Here is a 25252-nt window from a genome sequence, read left to right on the forward strand (position 1 = left end):
AGCGGACATGAATAATCCGCAGGGATGATCAGGTACTTCAAAAAACCTTCCAAGCCACACCCTTGTTATTGCCTTCAATTAACATTGGAAGACAAATATTGGGAACAAATCTGGAGATAAACCCTCTAACAATAAACATTCACCATATTCATTAAACCTTCATGGTAATAAAGGGTTGCTTACACCAGGGTCTGAATGGGGGGGGTCTGCATGTCGGTAGTCAGTTAAAATTTCCATAATTTGTCGGTAGTAGGTAAGAATTATATGTCTTTGTCGGTAGTCGGTAGTCGGTCAATCTAAGCTAGTATTCGCTTTTGTACCAGATTTCACGTATAAACAAGATTAAACATTATTTAGGATTGATTAGTAATGAATAACTTATTGATAATAAATTTGTGCTATTGATTGTCGAACCACTTTCTTGAGATCTCGTTTAATCGTAATGACATTAATATGAATGCAGTTGAATGTTGTTTTTTCCTAATTGAATGTTCTCATTTGTTAATAATTGACAAAAAGTACAATTCAATGGCCACATTTATGCAAAATTCCAAATTGAATATGCATTTCGCGCAAATGAATGTCAAATTAATTGACTATTGGCGCACAAGAAGGTGTATTTTCTCGTAATGAACAACAAAAGGTGTATCTCTCATCCTCATGTTGAAAGAGTGTTTATACCTCCCAGGCAAATAAAAACTAGCGTGACAGGATTGTCATTGCGTTACAAACTTTTATTTTCTTCACCCTTATTAGGTAAATTACTGTTTATGTGTCTCAGGCAAATAAAGACTACAATGACAGAGACATCCCGAAGAAGAGCCTTTCTGTCACGGTAGATAGCACGTCACGCTCTAGCCGTCACACGCTGGTTCAGTGCACCGCTATGGAAGTCCCTGCTGAGCGTGTTAAGCGCAACCTGGTGGCAGAGGAGAGCGACCTTGTCATCATTCAAGCGGATGGCGGATTTAAGTGCCTTGCTGTGGTGCACAGGATGGAGTTAGTGCAGATGAAACAAGGCTCAACTAGGAGCGACAGCGGAGGTACAGTGCGTGCACCCTGTTTTCGGTCGTGGCTTAACCAGGATGGGGAGGGGACATGGAAGTCTATGGCTCTCGTTTATGTAAGAGGTCTAAAGGAGCCCAGAACGATCACACGCAAAAATGAAGGAAACTTGAAGCTCGTGTCAACCAAAGCAGTGAATTTTTGCATGCTTATTGTACACATTTCTTTGTTTCTTTGTTCCTGTCTTTCTTTCTTTCTTGCTATATTTTGATTGGTTTGTTTTTTTATTTATTATTTATTTCTTGATTTATTTTCATAAATAGATAGTCCCAGTCGTGTTTACAACGTAACATACACTCTTCGGGTGCGCTCAAACTTCCATCCCCTTGATGGCGTTGTCATGGAAATGGTATACGTCACTTCCTTAGCGACCACGTTACGTCAGTGGTGCGGGTTGATGCATTTGAAGAATAACCTTCTCGCTAAGGATATACTGCGACCACGGGGCAAACAGTGCTTTTGTTTCAACGAAGTACCCAAACAGGTTCAACCTTCTAAGGTAGGTTAAAAAGCGTCGGTCAGCCGCTCCTTTGTTATTGTTTATCATTATAAATAAAGCGGTTTATTTGCAAGTAACCTTTAAAATCACAATTTACGCATGTAGTCTGGCATGCTATTGACAATATTTAATTGAACTTATCTTACTTGCTTGAATTAGCCGATGGAAATGGATGCTTTGTGTGACTCGCCATTTAGAGGGACCATAAAATGGCAGCGTGATTGGCCTTTTTTAAAGAGTGTCGGTCAGCTGCTCTGTGATATTGTCTCAATTAAAGCCTCGATTTAAGGGAAATAGGTGTCAACGAAAGTAGATGAAAACTCCAATACTTATATCCGTTTGACCGTGCACTTTCACACACTCCAATCAACTGCCATTCACCTGAAACATTCAAATTCGACATGAGAGTTGTCACCGTTAGATGGCCCGGTGACAGCTAGAAAGAGTCCTCTTTCTCAATAACTCTTATCCCTGTTTGATCGAGGCTTTGTACTTTAAGTTCTTACCCCACCCTCTCCTCCTTTACACTCAGCCGCCTGTACTGCTCTCCTCCTCTCTCACTCAGCCGCCTGTACCACTCTCCTCCTCCCTCACTCAGCCGCCTGTACCGCTCTCCCCTTCTCTCACTCAGCCGCCTGTACTGCTCTCCTCCTCTCTCACTCAGCCGCCTGTACCACTCTCCTCCTCCCTCACTCAGCCACCTGTACCGCTCTCCCCTTCTCTCACTCAGCCGCCTGTACCGCTCTCCTCCTCTCTCACTCAGCTGCCTGTACCGCTCTCCTCCCCCTCACTCAGCCGCCTGTACCGCTCTCCTCCTCCCTCACTCAGCCACCTGTACCGCTCTCCTCCTCTCTCACTCAGCCGCCTGTACCACTCTCCTCCTCTCTCACTCAGCCGCCTGTACCGCTCTCCCCCTCTCTCACTCAGCCGCCTGTACCGCTCTCCCCCTCTCTCACTCAGCCGCCTGTACCGCTCTCCTCCTCTCTCACTCAGCCGCCTGTACCGCTCTCCCCCTCTCTCACTCAGCCGCCTGTACCGCTCTCCCCCTCTCTCACTCAGCCGCCTGTACCACTCTCCTCCTCTCTCACTCAGCCGCCTGTACCGCTCTCCTCCTCTCTCACTCAGCCGCCTGTACCTCTCTCCTCCTCTGCCACTCAGCCGCCTGTACCGCTCTCCTCCTCTCTCACTCAGCCGCCTGTACCACTCTCCTCCTCCCTCACTCAGCTGCCTATACCACTCTCCTTCTCTCTCACTCAGCCGCCTGTACCGCTCTCCTCCTCTCTCACTCAGCCGCCTGTACAGCTCTCCTCCTCTGCCACTCAGCCGCCTGCACTGGGCTGACTTAACCGCTTTTCTTCTTTTACACTCAGCCGCCTGTACCACTCTCTTTCTCATCCACTCAGCCGCCTGCACTGGGCTGACTTAACCGCTTTCCTTCTTTTACACTCAGCCGCCTGTACCACTCTCCTCCTCTCTCAGTCAGCCACCTGTACCACTCTCCTCCTCTCTCACTCAGCCGCCTGTACAGCTCTCCTCCTCTCTCACTCAGCCGCCTGTACAGCTCTCCTCCTCTCTCACTCAGCGGCCTGTACCACTCTCCTCCTCTCTCACTCAGCGGCCTGTACCGCTCTCCTCCTCTCTCACTCAGCCGCCTGTACAGCTCTCCTCCTTTCTCACTCAGCTGCCTGTACCACTCTCCTCCTCTCTCACTCAGCGGCCTGTACCGCTCTCCTCCTCTCTCACTCAGCCGCCTGTACAGCTCTCCTCCTCTCTCACTCAGCTGCCTGTACCACTCTCCTCCTCTCTCACTCAGCGGCCTGTACCGCTCTCCTCCTCTCTCACTCAGCCGCCTGTACAGCTCTCCTCCTCTGCCACTCAGCCGCCTGTACCGCTCTCTTTCTCATTCACTCAGCCACCTGTACTGGGCTGACTTAACCGCTTGCCTTCTCTTACACTCAGCCGCCTGTACCGCTCTACTCCTCTCTCACTCAGCCGCCTGTACCGCTCTCCTCCTCTGCTTCTCAGCCGCCTGAAGGAAGGGAAATAGGTGTCAACGAAAGTAGATGAAAACTCCAATACTTATATCCGTTTGACCGTGCACTTTCACACACTCCAATCAACTGCCATTCACCTGAAACATTCAAATTCGACATGAGAGTTGTCACCGTTAGATGGCCCGGTGACAGCTAGAAAGAGTCCTCTTTCTCAATAACTCTTATCCCTGTTTGATCGAGGCTTTGTACTTTAAGTTCTTACCCCACCCTCTCCTCCTTTACACTCAGCCGCCTGTACTGCTCTCCTCCTCTCTCACTCAGCCGCCTGTACCACTCTCCTCCTCCCTCACTCAGCCGCCTGTACCGCTCTCCCCTTCTCTCACTCAGCCGCCTGTACTGCTCTCCTCCTCTCTCACTCAGCCGCCTGTACAGCTCTCCTCCTCTGCCACTCAGCCGCCTGCACTGGGCTGACTTAACCGCTTTCCTTCTTTTACACTCAGCCGCCTGTACCACTCTCTTTCTCATCCACTCAGCCGCCTGCACTGGGCTGACTTAACCGCTTTCCTTCTTTTACACTCAGCCGCCTGTACCACTCTCCTCCTCTCTCAGTCAGCCGCCTGTACCACTCTCCTCCTCTCTCACTCAGCCGCCTGTACAGCTCTCCTCCTCTCTCACTCAGCCGCCTGTACAGCTCTCCTCCTCTCTCACTCAGCGGCCTGTACCACTCTCCTCCTCTCTCACTCAGCCGCCTGTACCGCTCTCCTCCTCTCTCACTCAGCCGCCTGTACAGCTCTCCTCCTCTCTCACTCAGCTGCCTGTACCACTCTCCTCCTCTCTCACTCAGCGGCCTGTACCGCTCTCCTCCTCTCTCACTCAGCCGCCTGTACAGCTCTCCTCCTCTCTCACTCAGCTGCCTGTACCACTCTCCTCCTCTCTCACTCAGCCGCCTGTACCGCTCTCCCCCTCTCTCACTCAGCCGCCTGTACCGCTCTCCCCCTCTCTCACTCAGCCGCCTGTACCACTCTCCTCCTCTCTCACTCAGCCGCCTGTACCGCTCTCCTCCTCTCTCACTCAGCCGCCTGTACCTCTCTCCTCCTCTGCCACTCAGCCGCCTGTACCGCTCTCCTCCTCTCTCACTCAGCCGCCTGTACCACTCTCCTCTTCCCTCACTCAGCCGCCTATACCACTCTCCTCCTCTCTCACTCAGCCGCCTGTACCGCTCTCCTCCTCTCTCACTCAGCCGCCTGTACAGCTCTCCTCCTCTGCCACTCAGCCGCCTGCACTGGGCTGACTTAACCGCTTTCCTTCTTTTACACTCAGCCGCCTGTACCACTCTCTTTCTCATCCACTCAGCCGCCTGCACTGGGCTGACTTAACCGCTTTCCTTCTTTTACACTCAGCCGCCTGTACCACTCTCCTCCTCTCTCAGTCAGCCGCCTGTACCACTCTCCTCCTCTCTCACTCAGCCGCCTGTACAGCTCTCCTCCTCTCTCACTCAGCCGCCTGTACAGCTCTCCTCCTCTCTCACTCAGCGGCCTGTACCACTCTCCTCCTCTCTCACTCAGCGGCCTGTACCGCTCTCCTCCTCTCTCACTCAGCCGCCTGTACAGCTCTCCTCCTCTCTCACTCAGCTGCCTGTACCACTCTCCTCCTCTCTCACTCAGCGGCCTGTACCGCTCTCCTCCTCTCTCACTCAGCCGCCTGTACAGCTCTCCTCCTCTCTCACTCAGCTGCCTGTACCACTCTCCTCCTCTCTCACTCAGCGGCCTGTACCGCTCTCCTCCTCTCTCACTCAGCCGCCTGTACATCTCTCCTCCTCTGCCACTCAGCCGCCTGTACCGCTCTCTTTCTCATTCACTCAGCCACCTGTACTGGGCTGACTTAACCGCTTGCCTTCTCTTACACTCAGCCGCCTGTACCGCTCTCCTCCTCTCTCACTCAGCCGCCTGTACAACTCTCCTCCTCTCTCACTCAGCCGCCTGTACAACTCTCCTCCTCTCTCACTCAGCCGCCTGTATTGCTCTCCTCCTCTCTCACTCAGCTGCCTGTACCGCTCTCTTCCTCTCTCAGTCAGCTGCCTGTACCGCTCTCCTCCTCTCTCACTCAGCCGCCTGTACAACTCTCCTCCTCTCTCACTCAGCCTCCTGTACAACTCTCCTCCTCTCTCACTCAGCCGCCTGTACCACTCTCCTCCTCTCTCACTCAGCCGCCTGTACCGCTCTCCTCTCTCACTCAGCCGCCTGTACTGGGCTAACTTTACCCGTTTTAACTTTGACAGTTGTTTAACATGTCCCAAGAGAGGGTGATCGCTACTGCTGCGGAGGCTGTCCACCAGAGCTACGCCCTGCCCCGTATACACCTGACACAGGGCCCGCCTGGCACCGGCAAGTCCCACACTATCGTCGGCATAATAACCAGGATACTCAATGTAAGCAGCGTTAATCATTCTGCAGGATGATGGTGATGATGATGGTGACGATCATGATGGTAGTGGTGATGGTGATGGTGATGGTGATGGTGATGGGGATGGTGATGGTGATGGTGATGGTGATGATGATGATGATGATGGTGATGGCGATGGCGATGGCGATGGTGATGATAACGATGATGTGGTGATTTGATGATTATGGTTGGTAATCACCAACAGCAGTAGGATATCACATTTTTAAACTGCTAGTAACTGTCATTGAATATTTATATGAATTCCATACTTATGCACATTTACACATAATCTCCTAGCATCCGAGAAGCTGCGAAGAAAACCGAAACCATTCCGAAGTGTTTCCGGATAAGACTCGGCTGCTGGTATGCGCTCCCTCAAACGAGGCGGTTGACGAGCTGGTGCGAAAGATCGTAAGGGCTGCACCACGGCGAGACGTCGCCAACAAAGAGAATGTTCGGAAAGACAGAAATGCACGGGGTTAGTGGAGTAAATGAAGGTGTAAGAAGGAACGTTACGACGAAATATTGTGCCAGAGCTTGAAGAAGAGAAAGCGTGAAAAAGGACGTGAGGAAAAGATGACGAAGGAAAAGCGTGAAAGGAAAAGTCCCCTCTTTGATACTTAAAAAAATAAGGATTGAATTTCACCGTGATTCGGCGTGATCTACGCGTCACGCAAATCAGTGTTCTTTAATGATATCATAAAAGGCACTAAAGTGTAGAAGGTGTGTGAGAGGTACGTAAGATCGGAAGATTAAGGCCATAACTAAAGATGGAACAAGACACCGGCCAACTGTAGCTTAACATTGTTTTCTTTTAATCTAGACGTGAAAAATAACTGCGGGGATTTCGTGCTTGTACGAGTGGGTCGCAAGTCGCATGTCAGCCCCTCCGTGAAAGACGTGTGCTTGGACAACATGGCTCAGGGCATCCTTAAGCAAAAAGGCAAGCAGAGATACCTGTTATTATTGTTGTGGTGATGACGGTGATGGGAATGATGACGGTGATGATGGTGATGGTGATGGAGATGGTGGTGATGATTGAGATGGTGGTGGTGGTGGTGATGGTGATGGTGATGGTGATGGTGATGGTGGTGGTGATGGTGATGGTGATGGTGATGGTGATGGTGATGGTGATGGTGATGGTGATGGTGATGGTGATGGTGGTTGTGGTGGTGATGGTGATGATGATAATGATGGTGGTGATGATGGTGATGGTAATGATGATGGTGATGGTGATGGTAATGATGACGGTGATGATGGTGATGGTGATGATGGTGATGGAGATGGTGGTGGTGGTGGTGATGGTGATGGTGATGGTGATGGTGGTGGTGATGGTGATGGTGATGGTGATGGTGGTGGTGATGGTGATGGTGATGATGATAATGATGGTGGTGATGATGGTGATGGTGATGATGATGATGATGGTGATGGTGATGGTGATGGTGATGGTGATGGTGATGGTGATGGTGATGGTGGTGGTGATGGTGGTGGCGGCGGCGGCGACGGCGACGGTGATGATGGTAATGTTAGTGTTGGTGATAGTGATGCCGTTAATAGTGGTGGTGATGGTGATCATGGTTATAATGGTAGTAATGATGGAGATAATTGTTGTGTTACTGGAACTCGATATTCTGCGGACTTTCGCCGACTTCTTCCATCTACTAGGTTACCTAACGGCTTCCGTCATTCTAGATCCTTGAAGCGTTGTTATTGGCCAGTACTATAATGGCTTCATGCCACCTCCCCGTAAGGCGCTGAACTTGAAAGCAGCAAATTTAATTCCGTTAGTTTGATTGAAGCCAGCGGTTAGCAAATTTTTGACGGGGTTCCCATAATATTGAAAACGGCTGTAATTGTGGTGTTGATAGCAATTGCCATTGGCGCGATTTTTAGTCACACAAAGTATTCATTTGATCCACATCGTAGATAGCTATTTTAAAGTTTTTTTACAGATGGAACGTTGTATGTTAAAATTTCCAAATGTACAAAAATTGATAAAATTTACAAATTTTAACAGTTAATAGGGAATGGCTGATCGTCATTCTTTAAATGTGACGAGAACCCTTGCTTGATGTTTTTTTCATCTCTAATTATTACTTTCTTCACCAGACACTGCTATTGCAACAGACAACTCGTCAAATCTGAAAACCCAGCTTCGTTCAGTGCACAAGCAGTCAGACCTACTTGACAAGGAGAAATTCTACCTGCAGGACATGATACAGAACAAAGGAGAGGATGACGACGACGAAAAATGTGAACTGCAGGTCTGAACTGAAAATTTATTCCAACCAATGAAGCCTCAGTATCCATAGTATGAGAAGCTACCACTTAAACACTATGATATTAATACCACGAACATACAAACAAGAAAACGGACGGGGTCGAAACCAAGCGAAAACTCCGCCAATAAACGTCGCTTCAATCTGCTTCTTTACTTAGGCACAGTTTGAAGTGGTTGACGCCAAGTGGAAAGCTCTATCCACACAGCATTTATTTAGGCATAACTTAAAGTGGCTGACGCCAAGTGGAAAGCTCTATCCGCACAGCGCTTAAATTTGCTTCTTTATTTAGGCACAGCTTGAAGTGGTTGAAACCGAGGGGAAAGTTCCATCCACACGGCACTTATTTAGGCATAACTTGAAGTGGTTGACGCCAAGTGGAAAGCTCTATCCGCACAGCACATAAATTTGCTTCTTTATTTAGGCACAGTTTGAAGTGGCTGACGCCAAGTGGAAAGCTCTATCCGCACAGCGCATAAATTTGCTTCTTTATTTAGGCACAGCTTGAAGTGGTTGAAACCAAGCGGAAAGCTCTGTCCACATAACGCTCAAATTTGCTTCTTTATTTAGGCACAGCTTGAAGTGGTTGACGCCAAGTGGAAAGCTATATCCACACAGCGCATAAATTTGCTTCTTTATTTAGACACAGCTTGAAGTGGTTAAAACCAAGCAGAAAGCTATATCCGCACAGCGCATAAATTTGCTTCTTTATTTAGGCACAGCTTGAAGTGGTTGACGCCAAGTGGAAAGCTATATCCGCACAGCGCATAAATTTGCTTCTTTATTTAGGCACAGCTTGAAGTGGTTGAAACCAAGCAGAAAGCTCTATCTACACAGCGCTTAAATTTGCTTCTTTATTTAGGCACAGCTTGAAGTGGTTGAAACCAAGCGGAAAGCTCTGTCCACACAGCGGCATGCCTTAGATAAGCAGTACTGCCAGATGAAGCACAAGGAAGCGCAGGAGAGAAGGATGGAGTCACGAGTCAGGAAGGACATCTTGAACAGTGCGGACATCGTGTGTTGTACACTGAGCGGTAGCGGAAGTAAGAAGTTGCTCAATGACATGAGGGGATCTACCGGGTAAGGATGTGTTATTATTATAAGTTATAGCATGACACAAGGGGATCTACCGGGTATGGATGTGTTATTATAAGTTATAGCATGGCACGAGGGGATCTACCGGGTATGGATGTGTTATTATAAGTTATAGCATGGCACGAGGGGATCTACCGGGTATGGGTGTGTTATTATAAGTTATAGCATGACACGAGGGGATCTACCGGGTATGGATGTGTTATTATAAGTTATAGCATGACACAAGGGGATCTACCGGGTATGGATGTGTTATTATAAGTTATAGCATGGCACGAGGGGATCTACCGGGTATGGATGTGTTATTATAAGTTATAGCATGACACGGGGGGATCTACCGGGTATGGGTGTGTTATTATAAGTTATAGCATGACACGAGGGGATCTACCGGGTATGGGTGTGTTATTATAAGTTATAGCATGACACGGGGGGATCTACCGGGTATGGATGTGTTATTATAAGTTATAGCATGGCACGAGGGGATCTACCGGGTATGGATGTGTTATTATAAGTTATAGCATGACACGGTGGGATCTACCGGGTATGGATGTGTTATTATAAGTTATAGCATGACACGAGGGGATCTACCGGGTATGGGTGTGTTATTATAAGTTATAACATGACACGGGGGGATCTACCGGGTATGGATGTGTTATTATAAGTTATAGCATGACACAAGGGGATCTACCGGGTATGGATGTGTTATTATAAGTTATAGCATGGCACGAGGGGATCTACCGGGTATGGATGTGTTATTATAAGTTATAGCATGACCCGGGGGGATCTACCGGGAATGGGTGTGTTATTATAAGGTTATAGCATGACACGAGGGGATCTACCGGGTATGAATATGTTATTATAAGTTATAGCATGACACGAGGAAATCTACCGGGTATGGATGTGTTATTATATGTTATAGCATGACATGAGGGGATCTACTGGGTATGGATATGTTATTATAAGTTATAGCATGACACGGGGGGATCTACCGGGTATGGATGTGTTATTATAAGTTATAGCATGACACGGGGGGATCTACCGGGTATGGGTGTGTTATTATAAGTTATAGCATGACCCGGGGGGATCTACCGGGTATGGGTGTGTTATTATAAGGTTATAGCATGACACGAGGGGATCTACCGGGTATGAATATGTTATTATAAGTTATAGCATGACACGAGGGGATCTACCGGGTATGGATGTGTTATTATATGTTATAGCATGACATGAGGGGATCTACTGGGTATGGATATGTTATTATAAGTTATAGCATGACACGGGGGGATCTACCGGGTATGGATGTGTTATTATAAGTTATAGCATGACCCGGGGGGATCTACCGGGTATGGGTGTGTTATTATAAGGTTATAGCATGACACGAGGGGATCTACCGGGTATGAATATGTTATTATAAGTTATAGCATGACACGAGGGGATCTACCGGGTATGGATGTGTTATTATATGTTATAGCATGACATGAGGGGATCTACTGGGTATGGATATGTTATTATAAGTTATAGCATGACACAAGGGGATCTACCGGGTATGGATGTGTTATTATAAGTTATAGCATGACACGGGGGGATCTACCCGGTATGGATGTGTTATTATAAGTTATAGCATGACACGGGGGGATCTACCCGGTATGGATGTGTTATTATTATAAGTTATAGCATGACACAAGGGGATCTACCGGGTATGGATGTGTTATTATAAGTTATAGCATGACACAAGGGGATCTACCCGGTATGGATGTGTTATTATTATAAGTTATAGCATGACACAAGGGGATCTACCGGGTATGGATGTGTTATTATAAGTTATAGCATGACACGAGTTGATCTACCGGGTATGGATGTGTTATTATATGTTATAGCATGACATGAGGGGATCTACTGGGTATGGATATATTATTATAAGTTATAGCATGACACGGGGGGATCTACCGGGTATGGATGTGTTATTATAAGTTATAGCATGACACGGGGGGATCTACCCGGTATGGATGTGTTATTATAAGTTATAGCATGACACGGGGGGATCTACCCGGTATGGATGTGTTATTATTATAAGTTATAGCATGACACAAGGGGATCTACCGGGTATGGATGTGTTATTATAAGTTATAGCATGACACAAGGGGATCTACCCGGTATGGATGTGTTATTATTATAAGTTATAGCATGACACAAGGGGATCTACCGGGTATGGATGTGTTATTATAAGTTATAGCATGACACAAGGGGATCTACCGGGTATGGATGTGTTATTATAAGTTATAGCATGGCACGAGGGGATCTACCGGGTATGGATGTGTTATTATAAGTTATAGCATGGCACGAGGGGATCTACCGGGTATGGGTGTGTTATTATAAGTTATAGCATGACACGAGGGGATCTACCGGGTATGGATGTGTAGTTATAGCATGACACAAGGGGATCTACCGGGTATGGATGTGTTATTATAAGTTATAGCATGGCACGAGGGGATCTACCGGGTATGGATGTGTTATTATAAGTTATAGCATGACACGGGGGGATCTACCGGGTATGGGTGTGTTATTATAAGTTATAGCATGACACGAGGGGATCTACCGGGTATGGGTGTGTTATTATAAGTTATAGCATGACACGGGGGGATCTACCGGGTATGGATGTGTTATTATAAGTTATAGCATGGCACGAGGGGATCTACCGGGTATGGATGTGTTATTATAAGTTATAGCATGACACGGTGGGATCTACCGGGTATGGATGTGTTATTATAAGTTATAGCATGACACGAGGGGATCTACCGGGTATGGGTGTGTTATTATAAGTTATAGCATGACACGGGGGGATCTACCGGGTATGGATGTGTTATTATAAGTTATAGCATGACACAAGGGGATCTACCGGGTATGGATGTGTTATTATAAGTTATAGCATGGCACGAGGGGATCTACCGGGTATGGATGTGTTATTATAAGTTATAGCATGACCCGGGGGGATCTACCGGGAATGGGTGTGTTATTATAAGGTTATAGCATGACACGAGGGGATCTACCGGGTATGAATATGTTATTATAAGTTATAGCATGACACGAGGAAATCTACCGGGTATGGATGTGTTATTATATGTTATAGCATGACATGAGGGGATCTACTGGGTATGGATATGTTATTATAAGTTATAGCATGACACGGGGGGATCTACCGGGTATGGATGTGTTATTATAAGTTATAGCATGACACGGGGGGATCTACCGGGTATGGGTGTGTTATTATAAGTTATAGCATGACCCGGGGGGATCTACCGGGTATGGGTGTGTTATTATAAGGTTATAGCATGACACGAGGGGATCTACCGGGTATGAATATGTTATTATAAGTTATAGCATGACACGAGGGGATCTACCGGGTATGGATGTGTTATTATATGTTATAGCATGACATGAGGGGATCTACTGGGTATGGATATGTTATTATAAGTTATAGCATGACACGGGGGGATCTACCGGGTATGGATGTGTTATTATAAGTTATAGCATGACCCGGGGGGATCTACCGGGTATGGGTGTGTTATTATAAGGTTATAGCATGACACGAGGGGATCTACCGGGTATGAATATGTTATTATAAGTTATAGCATGACACGAGGGGATCTACCGGGTATGGATGTGTTATTATATGTTATAGCATGACATGAGGGGATCTACTGGGTATGGATATGTTATTATAAGTTATAGCATGACACAAGGGGATCTACCGGGTATGGATGTGTTATTATAAGTTATAGCATGACACGGGGGGATCTACCCGGTATGGATGTGTTATTATAAGTTATAGCATGACACGGGGGGATCTACCCGGTATGGATGTGTTATTATTATAAGTTATAGCATGACACAAGGGGATCTACCGGGTATGGATGTGTTATTATAAGTTATAGCATGACACAAGGGGATCTACCCGGTATGGATGTGTTATTATTATAAGTTATAGCATGACACAAGGGGATCTACCGGGTATGGATGTGTTATTATAAGTTATAGCATGACACGAGTTGATCTACCGGGTATGGATGTGTTATTATATGTTATAGCATGACATGAGGGGATCTACTGGGTATGGATATATTATTATAAGTTATAGCATGACACGGGGGGATCTACCGGGTATGGATGTGTTATTATAAGTTATAGCATGACACGGGGGGATCTACCCGGTATGGATGTGTTATTATAAGTTATAGCATGACACGGGGGGATCTACCCGGTATGGATGTGTTATTATTATAAGTTATAGCATGACACAAGGGGATCTACCGGGTATGGATGTGTTATTATAAGTTATAGCATGACACAAGGGGATCTACCCGGTATGGATGTGTTATTATTATAAGTTATAGCATGACACAAGGGGATCTACCGGGTATGGATGTGTTATTATAAGTTATAGCATGGCACGAGGAGATCTACCTGGTATGGATGTGTTGTTATAAGTTATAGCATGACACGGGGGGATCTACCGGGTATGGGTGTGTTATTATAAGTTATAGCATGACACGAGGGGATCTACCGGGTATGAATGTGTTATTATAAGTTATAGCATGACACGAGGGGATCTACCGGGTATGGATGTGTTATTATAAGTTATAGCATGACACGGGGGGATCTACCGGGTATGGATGTGTTATTATAAGTTATAGCATGGCACGAGGGGATCTACTGGGTATGGATGTGTTATTATAAGTTATAGCATGACACGAGGGGATCTACCGGGTATGAATGTGTTATTATAAGTTATAGCATGACACGAGGGGATCTACCGGGTATGGATGTGTTATTATAAGTTATAGCATGACACGGGGGATCTACCGGGTATGGATGTGTTATTGTAAGTTATAGCATGACACGAGGGGATCTACCGGGTATGGATGTGTTATTATAAGTTATAGCATGACACGAGGGGATCCACCGGCTATGGATGCGTTATTATAACTTGAAGCATGACACGGGGTGATCTACCGGGTATGGATGTGTTATTATTATAAGTTATAGCATGACACAAGGGGATCTGCCGGCTATGGATGTGTTATTATAAGTTTTAGCATGACACAAGGGGATCTGCCGGTAATAGATGTGTTATTATTATAAGTTATAGCATGAGACAAGAGGATCTGCCGGGTATGGATGTGTTATTATTATAAGTTATAGCATGACACAAGGGGATCTACCGGGTATGGATGTGTTATTATAAGTAATAGCATGACACAAGGGGATCTACCGGGTATGGATGTGTTATTATAAGTTATAGCATGACACAAGGGGATCTGCCGGGTATGGATGTGTTATTATAATAAGTTATAGCATGACACGAGGGGATCTACCGGGTATGGATGTGTTATTATTATAAGTTATAGCATGACACAAGGGGATCTGCCGGGTATGGATGTGTTATTATAAGTTATAGCATGACACGGGGGATCTACCGGGTATGGATGTGTTATTATTATAAGTTATAGCATAACACGAGGGGATCTACCGGGTATGGATGTGTTATTATTATAAGTTATAGCATGACACGAGGGGATCCACCGGGTATGGATGTGTTATTATTATAAGTTATAGCATGACACAAGGGGATCTACCGGGTATAGATGTGTTATTATAAGTTATAGCATGACACAAGGGGATCTGCCGGGTATGGATGTGTTATTATAAGTTATAGCATGACACAAGGGGATCTGCCGGGTATGGGTGTGTTATTATAAGTTATAGCATGACACAAGGGGATCTACCGGGTATGGATGTGTTTTACTTTTAGAAAGGTCATCCTTGTTATTGACAGAACTGTTTTATCGTTATTGCTCAAGCAAGCGCCTCGAATAAGCTCCATGTCTCGAATAAGCACATACCTTGAATAAATCTTTCCCACGAGTAAGCTCCCTTGAATAAGCTCCTCTCGCGATAAGCCACTCCCACAAATAAGCCCCTCCTAAGATAAGGCACTCCCACGAATAAGCTATTACTCAGATAAGCCACTCCAACGAATAAGCCCCTCCTCAGATAAGCCACTCCCACGAATAAGCCCCTCATCAGGTAAGCCTCTTCTTGGCCTCACATGAACAAGCCACTCCTACGAATAAGCCCTTACCCAGATAAGCCTCTTCCACTGATAAGTCCCTCTTTCGAATAAGCCCCTCGCCAGATAAGCCACTCCCTCGAATAAGCTTCTCCCCAGATAAGACAGTCCCACGAATAAGCCCCTCCCCAGATAAGCCTCTTCCACTGATAAGATCCTCCCTCGGATAAGCCACTCCCCAGATAAGCCACTACTATGAATAAGCCCCTCCCCAGATAAGCCTTTTCCACGGATAAGTTCCTCCCTTGAATAAGCCCCTCCCCAGATAAGCCACTCCCATGAATAAGCCCCTTCCCAGATAAGCCTCTTCCACGGATAAGTCCCTCCCTCGAATAAGCCCCTCCCCAGATAAGCCACTCCGACAAATAAGCCCCTCCCCAGATAATCCTCTTCCACGGATAAGTCCCTCCTTCGAATAAGCCCCTCCCCAGATAAGCCTCTTCCACGGATAAGTCCCTCCCTCGGATAAGCCCTTTCCCAGATAAGCCTCTTCCACGGATAAGTACCTCCATCGAATAAGCCCCTCCCTAGATAAGCCTCTTCCACGGATAAGTCTCTCCCTCGAATAAGCCCCTCCCTAGATAAGCCTCTTCCACGGATAAGTCCCTCCCTCAAATAAGCCCCTTACCATATAATCCCCTCCCTCGAACAAGCGCCTCTCCTAAATAAGAGCCTCGATTAAGAGGAAAAAATATTAATAAGCGCCTCCTTCGATTATAAGACTGATGAGGGGACTGAACGTTAGAAAAAATGTAACGTTAACTGACACCTCTACCTACCACAATATATTACTATTGAAAGCTTGTTTTGATATGGAGGATTTTCCCATCTTCACGTTGTTTAAAGACGCTTTTTTATCTATATATAGAACAAAATTTGAAAGATACTGTGTGCATATTTATGTATATACTAGTGCATATTTATGTATATATGTATATTTTTTTAACAGAAAGAAGATTCCGTTTACCTGTGTTATTGTTGACGAGGTGAGCTGGGTCTGACTGGTCAATCTACATGCAGTTTTCATATTTCTGTCTATCCGTGCGCTCTTTAATTTGCAGTGTTTTGATATTATATTGCGTGTCGCTATCCAAGAGAAAAAATGTATGAATTGGTCAAAAATGGTAAACTACAGTTTTAGGGTTTTGTTTTGGTCTTGGCAGGTACATTATCCAGACTTTGCAGTGCTAGATCCTTGTATTTGACACTCCTACAATTTTGTTGTCGTACTTATTTTATAGCCTTTTTCTAAGGCTAGGTTGTATTTAAATTTAATACGTTGGCGAAGCAGTTATGGAATCCTTTCGGTATTGACACAAGGCTTGGTACTAAAATTGCTGCGATTAAAGGCTGCTATGTCGAGAGGGCGTTTTTAAAAGCTTAGAGCTATGGTAGCATTCACAATATTGTTATAATGTGTCTAATTGTGTGTTTACCAACTCTCAGGCGTGTCAGTGCTGCGAGATGGATATTCTGATCCCTCTTCAATACCGACCCTCCAAATTGATCTTAGTTGGAGACCCGGAACAGCTACCCGCTACAGTAATATCCACGGTGAGTAAACGTGGGGTATCCTGCTATATTACCGTAGGGTAGCATGTTTTTCGCATTTTGGTGACCACTTGCTTACGTAACCGAACCATCGATCACGGCACATATTCAAAATATGGGCCCCGCCGGCCCTGCTCCCTACACAAAAAGGAATGCATATTAATATGAAACTTCCCATTTTTTGTTTGTTTTTTAGTTTTCTAGTTTGAGATCACGATTGCTTGAGTGCTTTATTATTATTATTACTCTCAATTAAAGCCAATTATTTTTAGAATTCAGGGGTAAGCTGACCACTCCTTTATCCGCCTTTTGTAATATATGGCGCTTGTGAGTGGTTGGACGTTAAATGGAGATTCCAAAGAATTGAGACAGCAAAAAAGAGAAGTTTGCAAGAAGTTGGTTTCTCCCGAATAAGGTTGTTTTCGGTTATTAATTAGAGATGTTTTTTTTTTAAATCTTATTTCCTAATCTATTTGTTATCACCAAAGAGCGCTTAATAATGATTCGTACCTAGTACAGTAGGTACCTGCTGGAACAAGAAATGTTTGAAAACAATTATCTTAAACCCGTTGCAAAAGGCTGTCTTCATAAACAAAATAAACAATTTTAACCCCAAATTTTTTCTATATATTGCAAAGTGTTGATATTTTCGGACATGACCGGCCGCGTGGCCTAATGGATAAGGCGTCTGACTTCGGATCAGAAGATTGAGGGTTCGAGTCCCTTCGTGGTCGCTTTTTTATATAACTTGCTTTATTGTCTCAAAACTTTATTATTTCATTAACGCATTTCTTGATAAGGCGTCTGACTTCGGATCAGAAGATTGAGGGTTCGAGTCCCTTCGTGGTCGCTTTTTTATATAACTTGCTTTTTAGTCTCAAAACTTTATTATTTCATTAACGCATTTCTTGATAAGGCGTCTGACTTCGCATCAGGAGATTGAGGGTTCGAGTCCCTTCGTGGTCGCTTTTTTATATAACTTGCTTTTTAGTCTCAAAACGTTATTATTTCATTAACGCATTTCTTGATAAGGCGTCTGACTTCGGATCAGAACATTGAGGGTTCGAGTCCCTTCGTGGTGGCTTTTTTATATAACTTGCTGTCTCAAAACTTTATTATTTAATTAACGCATTTCTTGATCGCTAAGTCATTCTAGCTTTAGTAATGAGCTTTATAGGTAATCAGCTTTATTAGTTAATTATTAAATAAATAATTATTAATTAATCAACTTTATTATTTCATTAACGTATTTCTTGAACGCTAAGTCATTCTAGCTTTAGTAATGAGCTTTATAGGTAATCAGGTAAATAGGTAATCATAATGACACTGACTTATTTTTTGCTTTCTTTTTTGCTTCCTTCCGTTTTGCTTCCTTTACGTAAGTTGAGTAGAGTTCTTTTAACATAGGTAAGCAAAGGCTTTCCTTTGACATTCGGACATGTCCGTATACACCTATTTAAATAAACGTTGCCAGTGCAAATGGCGAATGGCAATTGGCAAATGGCAGTTCTAAGACCAATCACTGCTTATGGGTATAATTATTTGTAAGAATAAAGATGATAAGTAATATTGAAATTATCCACATTTTCCTACATTCAGTAGAAGTTCCATGGTATTTTTTGAAAGATTGGCTAACATTTGACAACGCCATTTGCTGTTTGCACTGGCAACGTTTATTGAAATAGGTGAATGTGCAATCGCAAATGGCAAATGACATTCCCAAGACCGATAGCTGCTATTGGATACTATAGTCATTTGTTGGAATAAAGTTGATTAATCCAGCGACATCAGAGCCATATATTGATGACTTTTGATGGATTATCGTATGATTTATCCCTGGAGCCAATTGTACTTTTTGGTTGTGCAACTTCCAATTGCCAAGCGACAATTGCCCTTTGCACTGACGTTTTTTTTATAATTGTATGGACTGACCATTAGTTAAGGCCGGGTTGAGAAGATATCTCTACACTTCGCACGAACCTTTGTTAGTGTGCTACAAATAAGCTAATGACTAAATGACTAAAATGTATTGCACAAAGTTAGATTCCTAACAACTTTCCCTAGAATACGATAAAATATGTTATATAGGTATATATAAATTACATGATATATTGGGTACTTATTGTATCCCTCCAATTATTAAAACATTCAAACGAGAAAATTATATAAAAGGGTGTTTAGCTTTGATCTATCTATTTTCTTTCAACAGAAAGCGCGAGAACTGCTGTATGGGCGTTCAATGTTTGATCGTCTGTACAAGTTCTTCAAAGTTCTTCCGAGTAAGTACATTTCGGTTTTTGTTTGAGTTGGGGGGAGGGGGGGAGGGCGCATTGCTACCACAGGGTCATGGGTAATGCAGTCATGCACACAGCCACAGTAAAATGTAGACATAAACAGAACGTCTCAACAGAAGTCCTCTGAATTTCCCCAGGACATGAGCGGCCCGTACACCTGCTTGAATTGCAGTACCGCATGCACCCCGAGATAGCCCTCTTTCCCGCTGAACATGTGTACAACAAAGCCATTCGGAACGACAGGTTAGTTAAAGGGGTAGTGTCATGGAACATATGTACAACAGAGCTGTACGAAACGACAGGTTAGTTAAAGGGGTAGTGTCATGGAACATATGTACAACAGAGCTGTACGAAACGACAGGTTAGTTAAAGGGGTAGTGTCATGGAACATATGTACAACAGAGCTATACGAAACGACAGGTTAGTTAAAGGGGTAGTGTCATGGAACATATGTACAACAGAGCTATACAAAACGACGGGTTATTTAAAGGGCTAGTGTCGTGGAACATATGTACAACAGAACTATACCAAACGGCAGGTTAGTTAACGGGGTAGTGTCAAGGGACATATGTACAACAGAGCATACGAAACGACAGGTTAGTTAAAGAGGTAATGTCATGGAACATATGTACAACAGAGCTATACGAAACGACAGGTTATTTAGAGGGGTAGTGTCATGGAGCATATGTACAACAGAGCTGTACGAAACGAAAGGTTAGTTAAAGGGGTAGTGTCATTGTTTAGGTGTCGATTGAACTGTTCAACTCACATTTACCCACTTTCGAACTCTTGCATTTTTCCAAAAAATTACCCTTTAATAGCGGTTAGCTTCTACACCTTATTTAATATAATGTTTGACGATACTTGTTTATTGTTGTTGATTAGCTCAGTGGAGAAGCGTCATTTCCCTCTTCAAGTTCCTTATGCTGTATTTGACACAGTGACCAGCAGTGAACACAACGATCGAAAAGGGTAACTAACTTGAGGATGGTAGTGGTGTACTTTGTGTATTGTACTTATGCTTGGTGATGATGGCAATGATCTTGAGGAGTAGAGTTGTGTTGTTAATTGTACTAATGGCTGGTGATGATAGTGTTATTTGTGGTGATGTTGGCAATGATATGAAGAAAGCAGCAGTTTTTTGAACTTGTGCTTGGTGACGTTGTTAATGATCTGGAAGAACTTTGTTTACTAGTAGTATATGACCAGGCCGTGTTGAAAGTCATTAAGCTTGGTGACGGTGTTAATGATCTGGAAGAACTTTGTTTACTAGTAGTATATGACCAGGTAGTGTTGAAAGTCATTAAGCTTGGTGACGGTGTTAATGATCTGGAAGAACTTTGTTTACTAGTAGTATATGACGAGGTCGTGTTGAAAGTCATTAAGCTTGGTGACGGTGTTAATGATCTGGAAGAACTTTGTTTACTAGTAGTATATAACCAGGTCGTATTGAAAGTCATTATGCTTGGTGACGGTGTTAATGATCTGGAAGAACTTTGTTTACTAGTAGTATATGACCAGGTCGTGTTGAAAGTCATTAAGCTTGGTGCCGGTGTTAATGATCTGGAAGAACTTTGTTTACTAGTAGTTTATAACCAGGCCGTGTTGAAAGTCATTAAGCTTGGTGACGGTGTTAATGATCTGGAAGAACTTTGATTACTAGTAGTATATGACCAGGCCGTGTTAAAAGTCATTAAGCTGATGCCGGATATACTGACATTCCTGCTTTTTACCGATGTTTAATGCTCTAATGCTGAACGATTGCGATTATGGAATGCTTGATCTATTACAGTGTCGATGGTGGTAATCTTGGTGTACTTACAAGAACGATAGTCGTTGTTGTTGGTTGATGTCTGTCTTTCCTCTCCTAGTGGCATTTGGAATTCTGTTGAGGTCTACCTTGTATCCAAGATGTGTCAAAAGATCCTAAGGCTTCCAGAGCTTACCCCTAAAAGTATCGGCATTATCACTCCTTACAGAAAACAACGAGAAGAACTGATCGCAAGCCTCAGAAATATGTATGTATCCACTAGATAACTGGGCTTCCTGTGTTTCCGCAGAACCCTGTAGGTATCTCAGGCACGTTTTCCGAGGGGGGTGGGGGAGGGGTTCCTCACCCCTGGACCCTTCTCATGTGCCAAGATGAGAAATTCTGAGTGTAACATGCTGACCCGATTGATTCGACTCCGTCTTGATTTACAACCCTCGTTTATATGTAAGTTACTAAGGTTTGGTGTGAATACGGCTAGGTTAATCTTGGACGGTATAGTCCTGGGTAGCGGACATGGCCTAGAATGACTAGACAATTAAACCCATTTTTAACCCAACCCACCCCGCCCCCTCTGGACACGCCCCTGTATGTATCTTTGCCCTTTGAGTGCAACCCCTGCCATTTCTATCCAAGCTCTATTCAAATCCCAGAATAAGGTTTTCACTATTCGCAGAAATAATTCATTTAGATACCTCTTTTAAGCGGTCAACTCCATAAAGCGGCCACTCATCTCAATGGTGCTTAGTAGAAGAATATTGTATTCTCATCTCATTGATATCCGACTGTCTTACCTTTCAGGGGAAGAGGATGCGAGAGTATAGAAGTGAACACTGTTGATGGTTTCCAGGTAGGTTCTGTAATACTGTTCTTTACTTTGGTTGTTTCTAATAAAAATAAAGTACAATGGTATCCCTATTAAGTGGTTAACCTCGGAACCGTGCTAAGTGATGTAAACAGTGCTAACTCTAAGCGGCCACCCTGTGATGGTTAATTGACTCTTTCACTTAATACTGAAATAAATGCATTGTACAGATCACGTTATAACTAACACAGACATGACTGGTCCTGTTGCTGGTTTATAGGGTCGGGAAAAGGACGTGATTATCATGTCATGTGTCCGCGCCAAAAAGGGAGAGAGTGGAATAGGGTGAGTTATTGTGGCGGTACTTGTGGTTGTTGATGTTTATTGTCACTGGTGTTGTTATTGTCGCTGTTGTTATTGTCGCTGGTGTTGTTATTGTCGCTGGTGTTGTTATTGTCGCTGTTGTTATTGTCACTGATGTTGTTATTGTCGCTGGTGTTATTATTGTCGCTGTTGTTATTGTCACTGATGTTGTTATTGTCGCTGGTGTTGTTATTGTCACTGATGTTGTTATTGTCGCTGGTGTTGTTATTGTCGCTGGTGTTGTTATTGTCGCTGGTGTTGTTATTGTCGCTGTTGTTATTGTCAATGATGTTGTTATTGTCACTGATGTTGTTATTGTCGCTGTTGTTATTGTCGCTGTTGTTATTGTCACTGATGTTGTTATTGTCGCTGATGTTGTTATTGTCGCTGTTGTTGTTATTGTCACTGATGTTGTTATTGTCGCTGGTGTTGTTATTGTCGCTGTTGTTGTTTTTGTCGCTGTTGTTATTGTCGCTGGTGTTGTTATTGTCTCTGGTGTTGTTATTGTCGCTGGTGTTGTTATTGTCGCTGGTGTTGTTATTGTCGCTGGTGTTGTTATTGTCGCTGTTGTTATTGTCAATGATGTTGTTATTGTCACTGATCTTGTTATTGTCACTGATCTTGTTATTGTCGCTGGTGTTGTTATTGTCACTGTTGTTGTTTTTGTCGCTGTTGTTATTGTCGCTGGTGTTGTTATTGTCGCTGGTGTTGTTATTGTCGCTGTTGTTGTTTTTGTCGCTGTTGTTATTGTCGCTGGTGTTGTTATTGTCTCTGGTGTTGTTATTGTCGCTGTTGTTATTGTCGCTGGTGTTGTTATTGTCACTGGTGTTGTTATTGTCGCTGTTGTTGTTATTGTCGCTGTTGTTATTGTCGCTGGTGTTGTTATTGTCGCTGTTGTTATTGTCGCTGGTGTTGTTATTGTCGCTGGTGTTGTTATTGTCGCTGGTGTTGTTATTGTCGCTGGTGTTGTTATTGTCGCTGGTGTTGTTATTGTCACTGGTTTTGTTATTGTCACTGGTTTTGTTATTGTCGCTGGTGTTGTTATTGTCGCTGTTGTTATTGTCGCTGGTGTTGTTATTGTCGCTGGTGTTGTTATTGTCGCTGGTGTTGTTATTGTCGCTGGTGTTGTTATTGTCGCTGGTGTTGTTATTGTCACTGGTTTTGTTATTGTCACTGGTTTTGTTATTGTCGCTGGTGTTGTTATTGTCGCTGATGTTCTTATTGTCGCTGTTCTTATTGTCGCTGGTGTTGTTATTGTCGCTGTTCTTATTGTCGCTGGTGTTGTTTTTGTCGCTTCTGTCGTTAATGGTGATTGTTTGGTTATGATGATCCATTTTACTGTTACCAATAGTGCAATTTTCTGTTGTTAGTGGTTGTGATTACTTTCAATAATGTCGTTGTTTTCATTAGTTGCTTTGATGTCACTTCTATTTCTGCCAATTTTGTTCTTCTTTTTTTCTGGATATTTGCAATTTTGGGCTGTCATTTTGTCTAATTGTCGTCGTTGATGTTTTTGTTGATGTGTTGACTTTGTTGTTATTATTGCTATACCCGTTTCAGCCATGTTTGTTTCAATAGTATTATTACGTGATCATCTTGTTCGCCCAGTCAATAACCTCATGTTCATTTCCCCTGTTATTCATAGATTCGTAGACAATCGCAACCGACTGAATGTATCTCTGACACGTGCTCGCCACGCCCTCTACTTGGTCGGCCACCTCACGACTCTTAAGGTAGACAACTAGGCTATGATGACACATACATCGCCGTAAAACATTTAGATCTATTACAGAATTCGAACGCAGGTTAACCTCGTGTAATTTTTTGTTAGACGTTATTCGTGTTTACCTTATTATGTTTTAATTATTTTAAATCGCTAATTTCATGATGACTATTTGTAATTTGATATTTGTTGTAAGCCTGAATAATTTTTCATTAGTATTATATAAGAGCCTGGAAGATATACTCTTGATACCATTTTCAATGCCAGACGTACACTCTCGTGATTGTCAACGGGTAAACGGTTAAGCTTTAAGCAGAGACTTTGTAATGAACACGATACAAAATCAGTTCCCCGGCATTACGAAATTTTTCGCATATCAATCAATATTGTTTCGAAAATGTCGTTTTAGCTCGGTCGGTCATGGCCATTTTAGGGCAATACATACCATATTTGAAAAGCTACTACAATCTTTTTTGCTTTTTTGTCGCCCTAGAACTAGAATATCACAGGTTTCCCGCGCGCTCGCCCCAGGTTATTTTATTCCATTTAGAAAAACTGCCATTGATCGATATGTGGTCTTCTGTTAATTTTCTTGGAATGCCTTTTTAGTCTTCAGCTGACTGGTCAACACTAATCGATAATGCAAGATCACGAAGGCTTGTTTACGATGTGCACGACTACCGAGACATCACCGACGTTATCCTCGATTCGCACTCGGGCAGCCTTTCACCGGATTCGGGGCTTCATCGTAACAAGCCGAGTAGCCGAACTGAATTGCAAGATCGGCGTCCTGAATCACAATCTTCAGAAAGTCATCGTCGTGAGTCACGTCGTGTACATGTTCGTAATTCTAGGTGTTCAGATTCATTTCGGGGTAATGACGAAAAGCCGTCGGCTCGTTCGGACAGACGTGATAGAAAACCGGATAATCAGCGGGGCTTGAAACGATCCCGAAGCCGGAAGGATGATACCACTGCGAACGCCAAGCGAAACAGGTATACACAGTTCACACTAGCAAACTTTTCCGTGCGATTTTAGCTGCGATATTTCCGATTGAGAAGCCAAAATATGCATATTTTGAGGGGGGGGGGGGGGGGGTTGGGGGGATGGAAAATGTATTTTTATTTATTTCTCTTCTCTTATTCGCTCGTTTACAGTTTCGCATGTCCTCTATGACTTTGGTCTCCGAGCTCAAGTCTTCTCACTGTTACCATTGCCTTCACTAACGAATATGGGAAGCCTGTGATCTT

The 25252-nt window shown here is 44.0% G+C and overlaps 1 protein-coding gene and 1 non-coding gene across 4 annotated transcripts in view; both read left to right on the forward strand.

Annotated features, from left to right (window-relative positions):
- LOC5512433 overlaps positions 1 to 25252 on the forward strand; it is a 65396-nt gene that overhangs the window by 17829 nt on the left and 22315 nt on the right. For all 3 annotated transcript variants that reach the window (XM_048722346.1, XM_048722348.1, XM_048722347.1), the window contains exons 12-28: positions 782 to 1043; positions 1329 to 1564; positions 5837 to 5986; positions 6298 to 6478; positions 6824 to 6943; positions 8110 to 8264; positions 9142 to 9359; positions 16448 to 16484; positions 16945 to 17052; positions 19259 to 19328; positions 19481 to 19586; positions 20229 to 20315; positions 21215 to 21361; positions 21913 to 21961; positions 22197 to 22261; positions 23925 to 24012; positions 24612 to 24997. In XM_048722346.1, coding sequence (XP_048578303.1) covers positions 782 to 1043; positions 1329 to 1564; positions 5837 to 5986; positions 6298 to 6478; positions 6824 to 6943; positions 8110 to 8264; positions 9142 to 9359; positions 16448 to 16484; positions 16945 to 17052; positions 19259 to 19328; positions 19481 to 19586; positions 20229 to 20315; positions 21215 to 21361; positions 21913 to 21961; positions 22197 to 22261; positions 23925 to 24012; positions 24612 to 24997 — 2465 coding nt within the window. The remainder of the gene's footprint in view (positions 1 to 781; positions 1044 to 1328; positions 1565 to 5836; positions 5987 to 6297; positions 6479 to 6823; positions 6944 to 8109; positions 8265 to 9141; positions 9360 to 16447; positions 16485 to 16944; positions 17053 to 19258; positions 19329 to 19480; positions 19587 to 20228; positions 20316 to 21214; positions 21362 to 21912; positions 21962 to 22196; positions 22262 to 23924; positions 24013 to 24611; positions 24998 to 25252) is intronic.
- Trnar-ucg lies at positions 17711 to 17783 on the forward strand. Its single transcript has one exon. It is a non-coding gene; the product is annotated as a tRNA-Arg (tRNA).

The sequence above is a fragment of the Nematostella vectensis genome, chromosome 15 (genome assembly GCF_932526225.1).
Source record: "Nematostella vectensis chromosome 15, jaNemVect1.1, whole genome shotgun sequence".
Classification (NCBI taxonomy): Eukaryota; Metazoa; Cnidaria; class Anthozoa; order Actiniaria; family Edwardsiidae; genus Nematostella; species Nematostella vectensis.